Source organism: Molothrus aeneus, chromosome 10 (assembly GCF_037042795.1).
Source record: "Molothrus aeneus isolate 106 chromosome 10, BPBGC_Maene_1.0, whole genome shotgun sequence".
NCBI lineage: Eukaryota > Metazoa > Chordata > Aves > Passeriformes > Icteridae > Molothrus > Molothrus aeneus.
The window spans coordinates 11,275,476-11,294,469 of NC_089655.1; the positions used below are offsets into that span (position 1 = coordinate 11,275,476).

The following is an 18,994-nucleotide window of genomic DNA, read 5'->3' on the forward strand; positions in this document are numbered from 1 at the left end:
AATCTTCTGAACAAGGGGGCAATCAGAAATAAGTTTTTTAAGTTAGCAGAAAGAAAGTCTTAAAAGTGTGTTGCTGAAAGTGATTTTCAATGCATTTTTCATTAAAAAGTAGGGCAGACTGGTGACACTGTTTATAATCTTTATAAAAATTACACAGGAGACCTGCTAAGAAAATAAGCTTAACTGAACAGTGCTGAGAAGCCAACATGAGAAGCAAAATATTAAACAAAAGACATTTTTCAGACAGCAGGCCTAATATGCTCTGATATCCGTGTGGTTTAGAGGGGGTGCATGCTGGAGTGCAGGGACACAGCGAGCACACACTCCTCAGCGAGTGACTGACAGGGCTCTGCCTGCAGGGAGCCTCAGGAGTGAGCAGGGCCCTACTCCTCGTGGGCTCTGCAGTGTGGGATTTTGGGAGAGGAAAGGCTTTTGGGGATTACTGGAAACTGCTCAGCCTCTGGTAGAGGTCAGGCTTCTCATGCTGCTCTTCACTAGAGAGGCCACAGAGAAGAGGGGCAGGCCAGATGCTGGACTGGCTGCTGCATCCCTGCAGAGGCAGGTGGTGGGGAGGGGGCTGTTTGCTAAAGAACACCCACCCCTGCCTGCTCCCAGCCCACCACACATGCAGGCACTCCCAGGAGGGCTGTGGTGATCCTGTCTCGGTCCCATTTGGCAGTGAGACTGCCTTTTGTGGCAGTCAATGCCACTGCATGCCCTATGGTAGAGGGCCAGAGTGACCATGATCTTCCATCTCCCTCATCAAGGTTAGATAAGAAGGGGTGGTTGACTGAGAGCAATCAGGTTTCAGACCTGCACTAAAGAGGCTGTTGGAAAGCCACCAGCAGCTGTTGCAACAGATGGTGTCTAGAGAACAACAGCATCCACTGCTGATTGGGAACTGCTGGCCTTGCAGCAGCAGCAGGGCTCGTTTGACACGTTCTGAGTTTCCTGCAGCCTCCCCACGTTCAGGGATGTGGGAGGCTTTCAGGCCTCGTGCCTTGGGCAGCTCTGGGCTGTGGCCTGGCTGCCTGGGAGACACCCAGGGTTTATGGCCCACTGGGGCAGCCCAGGCTGGGAGGAGAAGGCGGGGTTTGCTTGTGATTCAACACCAACAGTCCTGGTGGACACTGGACTCTCTGGGTGTTGGTGGAGGTACACACTAATGCTTAGCAGCCACGTTTATGGAACTCATTGCTAATGATCTAAGTCTTGCTTATTTCCAAGGCAGACTCCTCACAGGGAGAATGATCTCTGAGGACAGCCTGGGCTTTCATAAAGACTACTGCATACATATTACATTGAGTTGAGTATTCTCCTCCCAAGCCAGCTGTGGGATAGTGTGCAGGAAACCTTACAATTTGAAGCACTTACAACCTCAAAATAGCCTCTTATTCATATGTAGTCCATCAAGGTTAGTATTACATGACTATTATGTGGTAAGCCAGGGAGAATCAGGACATCTGGAGGTCACAGAGAGGAGTCCACGTAATGTAGTGCATGAAGAGCCTCTCCATTTCTCTAACCAGAGTTTATATTTAGAAGGGCATGGTCAGCATATACCATGGTTAATCCTACCATGTGTAGAATTTTCTGCAGGCTTTATCTCCAAATAACCTTTTAGAAGACTCTTAAAACACTGATGAAGGTACTGCCTAATGAGGTAAGTAATGGAAGCTAATGTTAATCAGTGCTGGATGAAGACTCCAAGGAAAAGATGTGCTAAAATACCAAATGTGAGTTTGTTTCTACATTATACTTTTGTTTTATTCAATGTTGAAGTCATTTCTGAGGTGCTATTTTGTCTGAAATATCAAAAGCCCTAAAAAATATTCTAAATTACTTCAACCCTACCCAGTGAAATTATGCCTTTTGGTTAGACAATTAAAAAATAAAAGCTAAATGCATGTTTTGCACTCAAACATACTCAGCACACTAGGGAAGAAGTTGTACTTAGCCCTCCTACTATACATAGCTTTTTTGAATAAATAAACTAATTTAAAAAAAAACCTAAAAAGATAGAAAGTCCTAATGTGAATATGCAGTGATGGTGTTTGGAAGACTTAAGATGCTTTTGAAGATAAACCTTTAGCCTCACCCAATTCAACTCATGCTGGCAAATATCAGTCTTAGTAGCACTTGCTTGACTTAATCCTCTACCATACAATTCCACCTGTATAATACCTTTTTTCTTTTTAGATCTTCACTTTTAAGACAGATTTTGATGATTTCTTTCTCAGTAAGAAGTTTTATCTGAGTAAAAACATTTACCTTCTTTGTTTCCTCTGGATTTTTCTTCTGCACTGAAACCTTTTTAGTAACTCCTGTGACATCTTCCATGGAACCCCACTAAACCAGAAGAGGTAGAGAATTTGGCTCTATTTAAAAAGAGTAGCTATTAAAGAAAGGGAGGCTTTGGCCTCATCTAACTTTGCTGTACCTCATGGTTGCAGTTTCTCTGGGAGAACATCTGAAGAGATACATGGACATACAAAAATGGTCCTTTTGTTCTGTGTTGTTTTTTTTATCCTTTCTTGAATGTGTATCGATCTTTTGCAAATAATGGTTTGATGGGTAACTTTTTACTGCAGTAATTGCAATACTTTGTAATAATTGAGTAGACACTGTGCTTTGATCTAATACTGAAGTGATTAACTTGCCTTTAGAGATTCTACTCCACTGTCTTTGTAAGACTGGATAAACAGGAAACCTTGCGTCACTTTCTCCTTCTTGACTAACTAACTAGGGTCAATTATACTCTATAAAGCTAATACCTTGATAGATAAAGAAAAATGGGAGTGATACCTATATTTTAAAGCCTCAGCTGGAGGAGAGAAAAAGTAGATGTTGTGAAAGGGAATAGCAGTAACCAACACCATCATAGTTGCACAGCAATGTTCATTTTAATGTCTCAGTGATCAGGAGCTTCTAATTTTCTGCCCTCTTTACCTTGAAGCTGAATATCTTCAGGTTTGTATCCTTTATGCTTTAAAAACCAGCAATGAAACCCATCTGAAAAAACACCAAACACAGCAAACTGGGCAAAATACTTCACATTTTAAGAAAATTTCTCTGAAAGTTTGGTTGTTATCTTTTTAGAGTTCTGGTTTTGAAAGTTTAGAGGTAAAACTTGCCTTTTTCTTGACACCAGGAAATCTGAGCATAAGTATTGCTGTGAAATTAGTTTCACTGTGATGAAGAGTAATCTATTGGGTGGGTGCATATTTCATGTTTTCCATGGTCAAAATCCACCACTGTCCCAGATTCCAGGGGCTCGTGGTAAGAGCAAAGTACAGCTTGTCCTTTGCAAGGGTTGCAGAACTGAACCCTCACTTACAAAGTGCATAACTAAGAAATTGTTTTGTTTGTATGTGCAGAGTGGGAGTGTTTTGCAGAGCACAAATTGCTACTCACTGTTAGTAACCTGACAGGAGGGACTCTCAGTATGGCGAAGGAATGACTGGCATTGCACTCATCTTGAACTTCCATGCTTTCAAAACAGCTGATAGATGTGCACATCTGGATTCTAGCCACGTAGGCTAATTCTCTCTGACAAGAAGCTGCAGGAGAACTTTTGAAATTAAGCCTTCATTTGATACTTGCACGAGTGCCTGCAAACTACACAGCAAATGACCGACCCTTCTCAGCCAGACGGCGCGGGTCAGATGCTGCCCCTGTGACTGGTTTGCGTAACGCGCCTCATCGCTTGAGGAATCCCAGGGGGAGGAAGAACCCTGATAAGACGTGTCTAAGGAGAGAGCAGCGGGGTCTTGGAAGGGAAAGCAGCTGCTGAATGGCAGGAGTAGAGCAGGAGTCACAGCTTAGGGAAGGTAAAGCACGAGCACTGAGAGATGGAGTAACACAGAGGTGGCTCCTGCCGGGGGACAGAGAGCAGACAGAGCAGTGGCAGCAAGTCCAGACTTCCTGAGAGGCAAACTGCCCTCTCCCACACAGCCCCTCTGGCTCTTTTTCGTTATTGCGGTGGTCCCTGCTAAGGCATCTCAGCTGAGGCCGGGCTCTGTGCTCCGGCCGAGGGCTGCCCGCCTCTGCCCTGGGCTCGGCGCTCCCTAGCAACCCGCGGGGCCGGCGGAGCTGCCGCTGCCTCTTCTGAGAACCCTCGCTGGCGGAGGAGGCGGAGGGCGGAATAAGGGACGAAGCTGGAAGACGGCTGCCTAAGCACTGGGGAACACACACACAGCCGGTGGCTTTAGGGATCCGTGAGTCACTCTGTGAAACTGCACAGGAAAGTGTGAAACTAGAGTTACAAACCTGTACACCCAGCAGCTACACTCCCGTCCTACTCACTATCTGCCTGCCTCATGTCCTCGAACGTGCTTCCTTTGCCACAGGGTAGGGAACTTCCACAGCACCCGAAATCCTTCCTCTCCCTTTTCCTCACACCCACGTTTGCTAAAGAATTGCAGCAGTTCTGTGCCCTGGTCTGGAGTGAGAGCAATGGAGAGCTTTCATCTGAAAGCTGGGAAAAAAGCAGCCAGAAAGACAAGTGTAACACACTGCAGCATGTGGTTTACTTAATGTAGCTTAGTGTTAATTATTTATGATAATTCGTGATTTTCCTAAGTATATTGCTTAATGATACTTGTCATTGTGACTACAGTTAATAAACAATTCCCAGATCTGCAGGCAACCAGACCTACTGCATTATAATGAAAAATGCCCACAATTTGCTTTTAAATATTATTATTATTATTATTATTATTATTATTATTATTATTATTACCCTACCCTTTCCAGCATTAATTCTCCATGGATTTCTGCATCTCACTGTTTCCTTTCCTTCCTGCCCTTGCTTTCCCATGAAGCCCAAAACAGTGACATGTGTTCTCATTCACTAACTGTATTCAAGTGCTACTGTACTATTGCAATGTGTTATAAATAGCACAGATTGAGGAGTCCAGTTCATTCTGAAAAATTATCTTTAGAGATGACCTTTGAAACTCTAACTATTTCTTTCCTGTTTTTCTCAGCATGCTCTGGATTGTGATGCTCTTAATTTGGTGCAGTTTATTAATTACAAAAGAGCGTAGAGGCTAAGCAGTAAGAGGAGGATTTGAACAATGAGGTGGATAATTAAAATGGATTAATGAGGTGGATAAAATTAAGGGATTGAGGCCAAATGGAGCACAAATTTTCTAAACATTATTGGCCCTGAAACTCTTCTCATCCAAAGGCACATTCCTCTTTCCAGTTAGATGTCTGTTTCTTATCCAGAAGTGTCAGTCATCTTTCATGCCAGGTTTATTAATATGGTCCCAGCAGAGTTGAGTATCATCTAGTGTCTTCTCCTGTAGCCCTAAGTTCCACAGCTAGTTTGCTTTCAACTCATTGCTGCACCTGTTTGCACTAATATGTTAAAAACCATCCCAAAAGCAGGTCACAGATTATACTAATCCTGTATCTCTGCAAGGCAGTGAAATGGTTCTCAAGTAAACAGGGAGAAAGATGGGGGAAGAGAAGGGCTTGGCTTGGATTCTGAAGCAGTAAATCCTGCCTAATCCATCCATAATGCTCCTTGACCAACGCCATCCCTTCAGGTGGAAGGACTCCTCTATGGGAACGTTTGGGGCTCAAAATATCCTAGGAAAGACTGGTGGAGTTGTGCCTGTCAATGCGTGGGTTTGATTTCCCCCTCCTTCCTGCCAAGCCTCAGTGATTCCTCCTCAAATTTATCTAAGAGAGCCGTGCAGGCTCCTCTAGGATGGAGATGGGACCCAGCACCGTGTCCACGGCCGTGGGACCAGCAGGCGCTTATCGCTGCAGTCGCTCCGGTGTATTCGATACAAATCCTCCCTCTGCGGGGCCTCGGCCGCCCCGCCGGTACCGGAACATTCCGCGTTGGGTTGCGGAGGGAGGCTCCAGCAGCCGGAGAAACGCGTGGTGCCGCGAGGCCTTTCTCCCTGCCTCAGCTGCAGACTGAACTGCGGAGGAAAGCGGCTCGTACCTAAGGAACGATGGGGATCGTTATTTTTTATTTTGCCATTTTTTGTGCGACTCCGGGTGGAGTCACGTTACGTGGCAAGGGCCGCCTCACGCGGGCGCTCGGCACGGGCCGTGCCTGCCCCCTGGCGGCGCCTGCGGGGTAGCAAACCCAGGGAGCTCTTCCTGCTGCCCGCCCTGCTCTTCCTGCACATTGACCCGCGCCCTCCGCCCTTCAGGGACACTTTCCTGCCGTTCTCCAGCCCGCCGTGAGCCTCGCTGCCGCGCCGCTGTGCCGTGTCCGCCCTGACCCGCCTGCTCAGTGCTGGTGACACGCGGTGACACTGCCATGGACGTGCTCGCAGCTGAGCCGTCGCCCTGACACGGCTGCGGGCAGAGCAGCATCTCTCACCAGACTATGTCCCTGCAAACTTGGACGCACATCTGCAGCCGGTGAGGTTTCCTGAGAATTTTGCCGTCCTCTATAAACTTCCAGCCCTCTGCAGTTACCTTTACCCTCTACAACCTCTCCTTTTGCTTTTTTTCCCCCTACCTTCTGGAACCTTCATTATCCGCTGCCCCAGCGGTTGTTAGCACAGGCTCTGCTCCCTCCTGCCGCTCACAGGGCGTGTCGGCAGGTGGTGGATTAAAGCTTTCATTAACTTCTCTGTATCTTCCTGTCTTTTCCTTAAATATTATCTCAGCCCCTGCATATTCCACTCTGAAAATCTATGAAAGCACGGGGATTCAAGACTCATCATAGATGTGACGGCTGGTTATAATCCCCAGTTAAACAGCCTTCAATACACTTGCAGTTGTAGTCTAATATCAAACCCAGTAAGGAAGGATTTGCTGTGTTAGCCTTTTCAGTATTGAAGGGTTTTTCTCACTGAGGTGCAGCATTCCGGGTTATTCCCAGCGGTGTCCGCTCCGTTTCCCGTCGCTACCGTGCGAGCCGAGCACTGCCTGCGGACGGGGCGGCCCTGCCGCGCCGGGGGGGGCGGGGGGAGCCATCGGCGACTCGGCCATCGGCTTCGCGCCCTCCGCTCGCGGGCTCGGTGGGATCGGCGCTCGCTCGGCCGCCGCCAGGGCTGGGCGAGGGGAGAGGCAAGATGGCGGACAAGGCGCCCGGCGGCTCGCAGAAACCCGCCGGGAAGGTGAGGCCGCTCCGCCCCGGGCCCGCGCCCGCTCCCTTCGCCTCGGGAGGCACGGCCCGCGACCCGCTCCGTTGCTCTCGGGGAACGCGGCCCGCGGCCCGCTGCCGCGGCGGAAGGGCCCGGTAGCGGCGGGGCGGCGAGGCGCGGGCGGCGCGGCCTGCTCTGAGCCCGGGGTGACCGCGGTCCCCGGGACGGGGTGGGAGGCGGGAAGGGGGCTCGGGGTCCCGGGCCTCTTGCGGGGCACGCCCGCTCCTCGAGACCGCCCCGGGCACGTGTCTGTCCCCGTGGCGTCCCCGTGGCCCGGCCGAGGAGGGCGCGGGGCTCGGCGGCGGCGCTGTGCCGGCCCGCAATGCCCGAGCCCAGCCGTGCCCACCGACGGCTTTCATTTCATTGCCCTCCCTCCACGTGGGCTGAAGCCCGCGCAGGGTTAGTTTCCAACTCGCGAGTGTGAAGGAAAACGACGAATTGAGATGGAGTGGGTTCTTTTGAAGCGCGATGAAATTACAAGTTTGGTAGAATTGCTGTGGCGCTCCCCGCGCTTTTCCCTGAACCCTCTTTACTTCCTGTAGTTTTGCTGGGTGGTTTTCCAGCCCAGGAGCACAGGTAGCGCAGCAGCTCTGGAAAGCTTGGCCCAGAGCTGTGCTCTGGAACCAACGGTCACAGCACGGAGCTGCCTGCGCTCGTGGCATCGCTCCTGCCGCCCGGGATGGTGGAGGGTGAGATATTTTGCGGGGTGCGCTGGCGGCTGATGGTTTGAGGATTGCTCCCTTTCATTCACTTTCGTTTCAAGTTTTAGGTCAGAACTATATAAATGCTTCAGGTTTTGGTGTGTGAGCGTGTAAGTCATTCAAAGAGAAAGCCGTGTTATGGCTCAGGAATTTCCAGTGCTATAAATGAATAATTTTTGCCCATCTTTTTATTAAGCAAGACCAGGATTACTTAGTTTTTTAAAATTTTATTTTGCTGCCAAGAAGCTGTACTAATTAATGCAGCTGGTAATGAAGTGTAGTTACTTAAAGTCTTTGCATGTTTACTCAGTTGTTATTAGAGTAGGAGCGCATTATTTTTGTTTCTCTTTTAAGATCTGTTCCAAATATTGCCAAGAAACGTTTTTTTATCTCGCTTTTGGCTTGGAATGGCAAATAAGAGCTGGACAGAAAACTTTAGTAGTAAAATAGGTCTTAATTTGTGGGCAGTGGCTTTCAGGGAATAGGACATTTTGGGATTTCAAGTATAATTAGAAATAGAGTACTTAATTATTGATGAATGCAGCTGGTAGCATGGTACAGAACACCAACCCAGACGTGATTCCTTTCTTTTTGCAGTTACATTGTAGGCTATTTGTGTTTTGTCATTTGCTATTTCTGTACTGATGATACTCTTTTTTTTCAATATACAGTAATAATTTATAGGAATTGTTTTCTGTCCTAGATGTCAGTTCTGCAGAGGTAGGTTCAGGCAGTTAACTCTTCCATCCCATGGAAGTCAGTAGGGAATGCAAGGTCAGACTGTGTTCATCTGTCAGGGCCTGCTGAGGACAATCTGTACCTCCCCTGCCACCTCTGTGCACTCCCCCTCGCCCCTCTGTTCCCCATTCCTCCAGACACCCTTGCCATGTTCCACTTTACATTCTAGATCTGGCTTGTTCCTTCTTGTCAGTATTATTTTATGTGCCACAGAAAATAGGGATAATACCTACTTGGATCTATGAGAATGTTTCTGTTGAAAAGTGAAATAAAATAAGACATGCCTATCTCTTGGGGTTTATTTCCCAAAAAAAAAAAACTTGGGAAATATTGGGGGGCTGAACAGTGTGTGTTCCCTTTGGTACCTTTGTTTTATTATTCCATAAGTGCTTGTGATATACATTGAGGTACTTTTCAGATGTCTGCAGAAAGAAATGGTATTGAAATTAGAAATATTATTTTTTTAAATTAGTTTATTCACACAGGGATTAAAACGTCTATTGAGAATGTTTATGGTTTAGCAATTGAGCAAATAACCATTTTGCTACATTTCATGAAGTAATTATCAGAAATTTTGATTATTTTTAATAATTTTAGGATTCATTTACTTGCATAATTAAAAGTGAAGTTGTAGGCTTCTTTTGTAAGTTACATTTGTTTTGCAAATACAATAATTTATGTATCTCACAGACTCATAGGATATGTTTCAGTGGCAGTTCTAATTCAGTGCCTTTGCTGGCTTCTAGATAGCTGCTGGAAAGACACAGTGACCTTTTATTTTCTGTGCTCTGTGAGGAGCTGTGACCTAGTGCCTGAAATAAAAGAATTTCTCCCCTTCAGAATGGTTGAAATTTATTCTTCAGTCTTGTTGTCCAAGTACTGAATTTGACCCAGTTTTTTATATGTGTGTGTATATATATATGTGTGTGTGTGTGTGTGTGTGTGTGTAGTGTAAAATGCCATTTTTGTCATGCAGGCATTGTTTGTTTGATTCACTGACTGGAAAGCGTTGCTGGAGGTGGTACAGGTTCAGGGAGCCCCCAGTGCCTGCATTGCTGTGGTGGCAGCTGCTTTGTGTGATGCTGGCAGCTGCTAAATAACTTTGAGAGTCTCCCATGTGAAATGTATTGCAAAAGCATTAACTATTCCTCTGGCACTTTGAGATTAGAATAGCAAGATTCGTGCTTGAGATTTCCAGAAATCCAAGTAGGAAAGAAAGATAATTAAAGAATAGAAAATAGACATTGCTAAAGACTGCACAGGACATCAGTGTAGGGCATGATTCTGAAATGACAGATACAGATGTTCAGTTATTTATGTAATGAAATTTTAGCTGCTCAGTGACTCTTTGCTTTTGTTATTGTATCTTCTGAGAATAGTCACTGTCTGGCATGGCCACTGCTCTTACATAGACTGCTGTCCAAAGTGGGTGCCATATGCAGAAGAAATACTCCCTTTGGACCAAGCTGTACTTTTCTCTTTTTCATCCCAAAAGCTGGACCTCTTACCTGAGTTGAAGGTTCTAGTGGAATACCATTGTGTACAAATACTTCTGGAGAAAGCCACAGTCCATTTGCTATTGTGTCTGCAAATTATGATTACTCTGATAGGAACTAATTCTAGTCTGTATTATTCCAGTAACTGTAAAGACTAAATACATTAGCTGTGAAATAATTTGCAGGTGTTTTCAAGCACTCACTTTCTAGAGAGAAAGGAAGAATAAAAAATATAAGGCAACCTGGAACCCTCCTTTAGCTGAATTTTGACATCTTAATTTATGTGTTCGCATTTGTTTTTCCTTACTGTCAGTGCTGACACAAGGAGTCCCAGCTTTAGCTACTTCTTCCCTACCAAGCATTGTCCTCTCTGGTTGATTTGGCATGATTTGGGCAGCAGGCTGCTGCTTTGAGTTGGGAAATGCTTTGGCTGAACCTCCCCATCTCTCCCTGTGGTGGGTGATGAGCTAGACCAGGAGCAGTGCTGGAGTTCAGTGTGGCCACTGTGGGGGCAGGATCAGTGGAAGGTGTTGAAACAGGGCAGGAGTGGCTTTCGGCAGAGTTTCTTTTACACATTTCACCCTGAAGCTATTGGTTCTTTCAAGGACAGGGCTTTCATTTATGTTTTAAGTTGTAGCAATTACAGTTGTAAAAATATCATTCAGCATTTAGAGGACCACAGATTGTCTCCTGGGTTCTATTGGCAACCTTTGTGCTTTTGTTGCTCTTTGTTTCACTAAATGACATCAGTGTTAATTAAAAAAATATTTATTGTGTGCGATGTATTTTAAATACTTGTGAAATGACACAATCGTGCCAGTTTTACTGAGAGATTTTTAAGTCTGGAGAAACCATGAAGAGCTGGATTTGTGGCCATGTGAGCTGTGGGCAGGAAGGAAGATTCCAGAGAGCTGTTTTCTTCTCTGTTTTCCTTGGAAGCTTCCATGAAGCTAGAAGAAAATGTAAAGATCAGAATCTCAGAGATGTCTCTGCTTTGGCATTTTTCATGGAAGTTTGTCATAAATATCATTTGTATGGCTCTTTGAAGGTTTTGGTTTTTCTCTTGGAGGTTGAAGTTGGCTGGACTCAGCTTTGGGTGACCTGACCTCCAGGACTGGGCTTTGACAGGGCTGTATTTTAATGCAGGCTGCTGAAATGACACTTCAGCTGTGCTGGCACATGCTTTGACAAATGCGCAGCATGAAAGTGATGGAAAAAGTGATCCAGCTGTAAAATAGTCTGGTTGAGGACAAAAAAAAAGGAGATAATTTTCATGCAGAGATGCAGTGAATTGGGGGTAAGAAGGCATTTGTCAATTGTCTGCTGGCAGTGACTGAAAGTTGGATTCACTGCATTTTTTCTGTTGGCATCTTGAACACAAGGGAGCTGTCCTCACATCTCATCATGTGGAGGGCAGAGCTTTGTGTGTCTTTCTTTCAGCAGTTAGGTTCAGTTGAACTACTTGACGTGATAAGAACAGAAAAAATGATCCTGCTCTAGATTTCAACACAGGTGGGCAACATCTTCTAAAATGTTTCCCTCTGCTAGAGAGACACGGATTCCGCTGAGTCAGAGCAGCTGGTCTGACTCCTAAGGAAACAAAATGGCCCCTTTTCTCAAGGAGTGCAGATGGATGCAAAGTGCAGTGCTGGGAGAATTTGTGATTTTTTAAAATAACTGCTGTTTGGAAACTGGCAGATAGCAATGTGTAATTTTGTCAAGAACCTTTTCGTCTTGTGCTTTGTCAGAATAGTTTCTTGGTTGGTCAGGAGCAGTATCAAAGGTAGAACTAAATTTATACATAGGAAAGAGAAGACCTTAAAAATAAGAATTGTGGAAGGAGGAAGATGACATGGCTCTCCAAAGCTGCTAGTTATTGTGGGGTACAGTTGGTCTGAAAGCTAAAATTGCTTTTACAAGTTTTCTGAGTGCCCCTTAATAGAAATTGTGCTGCTCAGCTAATATTCAGTGGCTCCACAGTGCCCTGGTCTGTATTGGTGGGTTGGGGAGTGCCACTGGACTCCCACAGAATCTCTGTGTGCTACCATGCACTGCAGCCTTTCTGAGCAGTATCATCTGCTTGCTGCTGGAGAAGCAGATTTAGTGTCTTGCTTCTTTTTATGTTCTTCTTCAGGATAATCTGTCACTGTACTGAGCATTGCCACTGTTACTCTGTGTAATGTTTTGTTTCTGTCCTCCCTATGAGCACCACCCCTGTTGGGAGCTGTCACTATCTAAAGCTTCCATAAATTGAGCAGATGTGGAGAATCAGGAAGTGGCCATTCCTTTCTGCTGTTGCCAGACAAACTCCTTTCCTGGAGCAGTACACCAAGGCAGACAGCACTGTACACTCCACCTTTGAGTGGGATTTTTTGAACTGCAGCTCTCAGATTGTTTGTTGGAAGGCTGAAGTGCAGCTGCTGTGCTGCTTGCCGCAGGGTGGCAGGAGGAATGCTGCTCCCATGCTCTGGCATTCTTTTGCATAGTGTACATCTTTTATCTGGGTGATGTTGGGCTACACTTTCATAAAGTTTTGAGGGGAGGACAGCTTTCCTTAGGCTACATTTGTGCAGTCTGGAGACCTGTGCATAGCAGATTACTGATCTGAGTGCCACAGGCAGTTGGGGATCACAAAAAAATCAGCACCAAGTACACAGGAGGAGAAGTTTGCAGGGAATGGCATTAGTGAAAGATACTTGAGATATTTGTTTCCATGTGTATTCTAATGAACTGCTACTGCTGTATGTGAACTCAGCTTGCTATTAGCTTCTGTGCAAAGATGGCTTGTGAGTCATGTACAGTGCTGCAAGGAAGGGGATTTGGGAGGTCCTTGAGAGTAAGACATGATTTTTTCCCCCCATGTTTTCCCTGCCCCACTTATCTTTCTTAAAAACCCTCCAAACATATTCCTAGAAGCCTTTTGCTTCTCCCTTGCAAGGGCTATATCTGTGTGTTGCACTCTGCCTTTGTGTACTTAATTCTGGTTTCTGTTGAAGAGCATTTTTTTCTAAGTTGATTTTACTGTATAACAGAGGAATACACTTGTTAGAAAGGTCTCTGTCTTAGCTGATGAAAAAGCAGCATGCACAATAAAAACAAGGCCTAGTAAATGATCTTCTAGAGTAGGATTTGGTGCTTGTTGATTTTGAAAGACTGGAAATGAGCATCATAGATTACTATTTGTGGTATAAACTATAAACTCCTGGTAATGAGGAGAAATGCTAATGTTCTGTAACTAATGAACAGATTTCAGCTAATGGAAATGTGTTACTTTGACTTAAATTTCAATTAAGGTATGAATTGTGCATCAGGCAATAATATCTTAATAGTAGATGTTATGTCAGGTTTTCTGGAATTCGGGCATTATGTAATTTAAAGGTGTGTTCTCCATCACTTAAGCTAATTTAAAATCTGATTTTGTGTATATGCTGGTTTAGGTGTTAAAGTTCAGTTAGGGTTTAAAGTAATAACACCAATTAGTACTTGGTCATAAATTGTGGTTTTTGAGGTGGCCAGGTTCCATCTATGCACAATATAGTAAAAACAGTTTTGGAAATTATTTTATAGGAAGCCAAATGTAATCAAGCACTTAATATAATCTTTGACAGTCTTTAATGACAACTCTTGAAGATGCAATGTAACTAACCTACTTTTTTCCCCAGTGGTGCCATTACTGATGTATTTATAAAATCCAGCTGTGGAAATTGAGATTTTTTTTAATGGTCTATCTTTAGGTCTGTCCCTTATTTCCCTTATATTGACATTGTTCCTGAGGTGACCTAGGTCAGATAGATCATTAAAATACATTATAGGTATCTTTGTTCTTTTGTATTTGGATGTTGAAATTGAAATGAAAATTCACATTCCAAGAACTGGGAACCCCCCCCCAGAGGTTGTTTGTCTGTTTCTTGTTGTGTGCCTCACCTCCTCCTCATTCTCTCCTCAGGTCAGAGGGCCAGATGCAGTACATACCACTGGATCTGCTGATTCACATGTAAGTCCAAAACACTTAAACAAAAAGCCAAAAAAATTCCAACTAAGCCCACAAATCAAAGTAGGCCTGCTTTGAAAGAAAGCTGCTCGCTACAGGCAGAGTCTGGTGCATTGGGTATGTAACCTGTAGGTGTTTGCAAATGAACCAATGATTTCATGTTTAAAAATACTCCTTGAAACTTTCAAAACAAGCAGCAATGTAGGAAGCTCTGCTGCATGGCACTGCATCCATAATAGGTACTGGAACAGAAAAAAGTTGCAAGGACTCTGTATGGGTTTGTCTCTTATACTGGGGAGTGCTTGAGGATGCAAGGTGATCTGTCCTAGGAATCATGGGGTATTCAAGTGCTTTTTCACATACAGTTGGCTTCTCAAGGCTGAGACAGTGTGGCCCTAATTCCATCCTTTATTTTTATTTTTCTTTCTAATAGAATGTGATAAAGGAAAAGGTAAGAAGAATAACCTGGTCCTGCTGTCCCCCTGCCCCTTATCCCCTCAGTGACGAGACGTTTGCCTGGTTGTGTGGTTGGTATGTTGCATGAAGACTTACCTGTTTCTGAGCTAAAATGAAAACAGGCAGCAAGAGCCAAACTGGGAGTTAATACCAGACAATTCATTCTGTGGTTTGGATTTTCTTCAAGATTTCAATTTGATTTTGTACATGCAGAAGTCAATTACCAGCTGTTAAATTGCTTGTAAGAGCATTAGTTGAGTTGTGGTAGCAGAAACTTTTCATAGAGAAATAGCTTGTTTTATTGATTTCTTTTACTTGCTACAATTTGGGCAATTACTCTTAAATCTCTTCTGAGTATTTTGTACTGATGGAACTGGAACTTTAGTGCTTTGTGCCACTTTACAGTCAGTGCAGTGTTCTGGTTAAACAGAAGTTTGCTTTCATACAGAGATTTGATTACTTAGCTCCAAGTTTCTCTTTGCTTCTGTCATTTGCTTTACTGTTTTCACAGTGTCTTGCATTTTTTGAAGGAGGAAGACCTTCAAGTTTTGTGTAGTTCTGTTGTTAGGAATTCTGTGAAGCTGCATATGGTTAATTACAATATTATAATTGCCTACTGGAATCTAACTAGCAGGCATAAATTAGTTCAATCTTAACTTTATATTGTTCCTGCCAGTTGGCAGGTGTTTTTTTCCCTGAAACCCTTTCTAAACTGAGCAGCTCTTAGTGCCAGAACTCTTTATCTTGCAGCTGCTTCCTTTATGTCACTGGAACAAATATTCATGTGGCTGACCTGCAGGTATCCTGTGACATTACTGTGAGAGATTATTTTCTGATGACAGGATAAGCCTGGGCAGGAGTGTGGTATTTGCTGTGCCTGCAGTGCTGTGCCATTGCTGTGTGCTCACGTTTTGCCAAGGTTGTATATTGTTTGTCATATTGAAATAGAAGCTGCTTTTCAGATATCTGGGAGATGGGATTTTATTAAATTTAAAAACACACAGATGAATTAAAAGCTCCTGATAAGCCTGTCACAGCAGCTCACATTGACAAACATGGTGTCATAAACCAGATAACTTCACAGAGAACCCTGCATAAATTTGTCACTGATAGCTTTACTTTCAGTGATGAAGAGGGAACAGTTTCAAGGAAGTAAGAACTACTTGGTCCTATGCTTGGCACAGATCTGAGAGTGATGCTAAGCAAGGATTATAAATTGAAGATATTTCAAACAGTTCGTTTTTCGTGGTGTTTTTTAATGAAAAAAGAATTTTAATAGGAAGCTGATACTAGAAATAAAACTCTTTGCAAAGAAAATTATTCCTAGAGGAAACCCTTTCCAGTTGGTATCAGAATATTTTTCATGATATGACATTTAAGTTGTTCACCTTATTTGTCTTGATGCTGTATTATTTTTTTTTAAGAACTGTCATTGCAAAAATCAGTTTCAAGCATCACTGTGTGCTCTGTGTAGGAGCATCACAAATATTTTGAAAACAAGACTCATGGCTTCTGGGGCTTTGTTGTTGTGCTGATTCTTCATGAATTACTGTGTTAAGGCAGGAGTTTCCAGAGAAGTATCTTTTCTCTCTTTTAACTTCCCACTGCCCATGTCTTTGGAACATGCTCTCCATCCTCTTGTCTTTCTTCTCTTGGTGCTTTGCTGCCTGTTCACTGCCAGAATAGAGTCTTAAGAATTCCATTTCCGTGCTCCAGAAATTACTGTTATGTGGAGTGCTTCCTCCATCAGGGTTTTGGAAAGAAATTAGAAACAGTCTAGGAGCTGAATGTGAAGTTTTTGTGTGAGGTTTATTAATAGCTGAAAACCTCTAGAATGCATTTTGTTGTTCCATCAAAGCTGTTAATTTTTACCTTGAAGTACAATGGAAATTTAGCATCCATATGGTTGTTCCATTACCTGTCCACCCTTGCACAAACATTATTCTTGCCAAAAGAGTCAGAGAAGCTTTTTTGAGGGAAGGGGGAAGAACTGTAATGCAAAGCATGTATTTCTGGAGGTTTAGAAACTGCAGCACTGCACAGTGATAAATGTCCAGGCCCTTACAGCAAGTGTCCTTCAGATTTCAGCTGGGTTTGAATGGTGTATTAAAAGCTTCCTCATTAAACCAAGGATAATTTGTTTTACAAAAGCCACTTTTTTTTGTTGTTGTTGTATTAGATAATGAAAACTTCACAGATCAGGACAGAAAGGCTTTTCTTTGTTTTGTTTGAGTTACTGGTCTAGACCAAAGTCAAAAGTAGCATTATTTTCATTGTTTTGTAAACAGTTTGATGTCTGTTTTCTCACTCCCTTTGCAGCCTCTAATGGAAAGTAAACTTAAAGCATTCAGTATTGGCAAAATGAGTGCTGCCAAACGGACACTGAGTAAGAAGGAGCAAGAAGAATTAAAAAAGAAGGTAATAGTATAGAATGAAAATTTTACTTTGTATGCAGACCTCGAATAATTTTGCTTTCAGATTGCAACAGATGTCTCAATTTTGGTAATTGTAGCTCTCTAAGAGTGAAAGTGAATTGTATTTTACATGTATAATGTATTTTTGCATCCATGGCATTATGATACAGAGAGGCTTACTCTTTCCTTCTCTGTGACAAATGAAGTTCTCTGGCTTCCTGAAATAGGGAAGGGTGATCCTCTTGTGGATCTCCTTCAGCCACGTGGGCTGATGGTAAAGGCTGAGATGGAATGGGCACTGTTCTTTCATGCTGAGGCCAGCAAAGCTCCAGGCTCATAAGCCTTTGTATTTGAGCTTTTCTGTTTGGCATCTTTTGAATGTTAAATTGCCATGTAAACTCCTGGAAAGGAGCATCTTGGAGCACACAGCCTCAGTGGATTTGTGTGTTATGTGCTGTGTTCTACCCACATTTCTCAGAAATTTGAATTATCCAAAATTGAAACTCCTTTGATGCTGTTTGTAGCTTGAACTCTAGAAAATAAAAATGAATGTCACATATCTAATTTAAGAGTAACTGTCTAGTGAAAGTTGTTCTGTGATGATAGTAAATAGATGAACATTTGCTATGTAGGAGGATGAGAAGGCTGCTGCAGAAATTTATGAAGAATTCCTTGCTGCCTTTGAAGGAGGTGATGGTAATAAAGTGAAAACATTTGTAAGAGGAGGAATCGTTAATGCATCTAAAGGTATAACTCATCTTTTTTTGGAGGTGGTGGGTCATTTGGCTTTGAGTAAAGATGAAGATTGGCTTTGAATTGCATTTTAAAATTAGTATGTTACATTAGAAGCAGAAAAAAACTTGATGCGAAAATCTGCTTTATGCTTTGATTGAGGTAGGCAGTGGTGTGATTTGTGCTTTAACTACAAGAGGAAAAAATGCCTTGGTTTAGACTACCTAATCCATGGTTTTTTCCTTCATATTAAAAGATGTTAAATTATATAAAATTCATATTGTCAGCTTTTTAAAAATGAAGTAATATATTGCATTGAATGACCAGTATTAAAAATCAGCATTCTTTCTAATGAACAGTGTTTTGCAGCATGAGTTAATAAAATTTGCTTTCAACTTGTCTTTAATTTCAGAGGAGCATGAAACAGATGAAAAACGGGGTAAAATCTATAAACCTTCATCACGATTCTCAGATCAAAAAAATCAACCAAGTCAGCCATCTAATGAGAAACCTCCATCCCTCTTAATGATAGAAACCAAAAAGCCTGTAAGTTTCTCACTTGAATCCTAACTCCATCCTGATGTATTTAGAAGTGCTTAGAAAAAGGGCCCTGAGTGCTTGCAGAGTAGTTTTATCTGCACGTGTCACATCTGAGAGAAGGTGGACATGTGGAGTTTCCTGAACAGTAGCAGATACAAAGGTGATGAAATGCAGAGGCCCAGGAGCCCTGTATGTGGCACAGTACACCTGGTGCTGCACTGCCCTTTTATTGTGTTCCTGCTAAGGTGGACAGACTTCTCATGGATATGGATTTAGTGACTGTTGCAAAGGGATAGTTGCTTCAGTCCTGAGAATTTCTGGGTTTAGGAGCAATTCTCAGTTTCTATTGCTACTATCTGTTTTTGATTTTTTTTTTAAACTTTAAACCAACAAAGTAAATTGACCTTTGTGTTGATTGAAGTTATTCTTGGTAGGATTCTTTGAGTTTGTTTGTTTGTTTTGGTTTGGTTTTTTTTGGGGGGGGTGAAGTTTGAGAAGTTCCTTTAGAAGTCCCTCTTTGAGTTCCAGAACAGTTCAGAAGCTGAACACCTTGTTTTATTTAATTTATTTATTTAATTTATTTTGTCTTCTGCATGATTTGATGGAGGGTTTTCTTTGTTTTGTTTTTGGGTTGGTTTTTGTTGGTTTTATTTTTTTTTTGTTTTGTTTTCTTTTCTTTTTAACCAAGGTTCATCATAAAAAGTACTAAAAATATTAGAAATATGAACCAGCAGTCTTGAAGCCAAGTGATAATTGCTATGATTACTGTTACCACTGTGTATGTGTAATGAATGTCTTGGATGTC

General features: G+C 43.0%; 1 protein-coding gene across 8 annotated transcripts in view; it reads left to right on the top strand.

Moving 5' to 3' along the window:
- Positions 1–3,290: 3,290 nt before the first annotated feature.
- Positions 3,291–18,994, top strand: part of U2SURP (U2 snRNP associated SURP domain containing) — a 45,496-nt gene continuing 29,792 nt past the window's right edge. For 4 of the 8 annotated variants that reach the window (XM_066556265.1, XM_066556266.1, XM_066556268.1 and 1 more), the window contains exons 1-6: positions 7,028–7,094; positions 14,003–14,050; positions 14,481–14,498; positions 16,823–16,921; positions 17,550–17,664; positions 18,062–18,195. In XM_066556265.1, the coding sequence (XP_066412362.1) occupies positions 7,050–7,094; positions 14,003–14,050; positions 14,481–14,498; positions 16,823–16,921; positions 17,550–17,664; positions 18,062–18,195 (459 nt within the window). In that variant the 5' untranslated portion in view covers positions 7,028–7,049. Of the gene's footprint in view, positions 6,391–7,027; positions 7,095–14,002; positions 14,051–14,480; positions 14,499–16,822; positions 16,922–17,549; positions 17,665–18,061; positions 18,196–18,994 lie in introns of those variants that run through there. The other 4 variants (XM_066556267.1, XM_066556270.1, XM_066556271.1 and 1 more) reach the window with 3 other exon arrangements.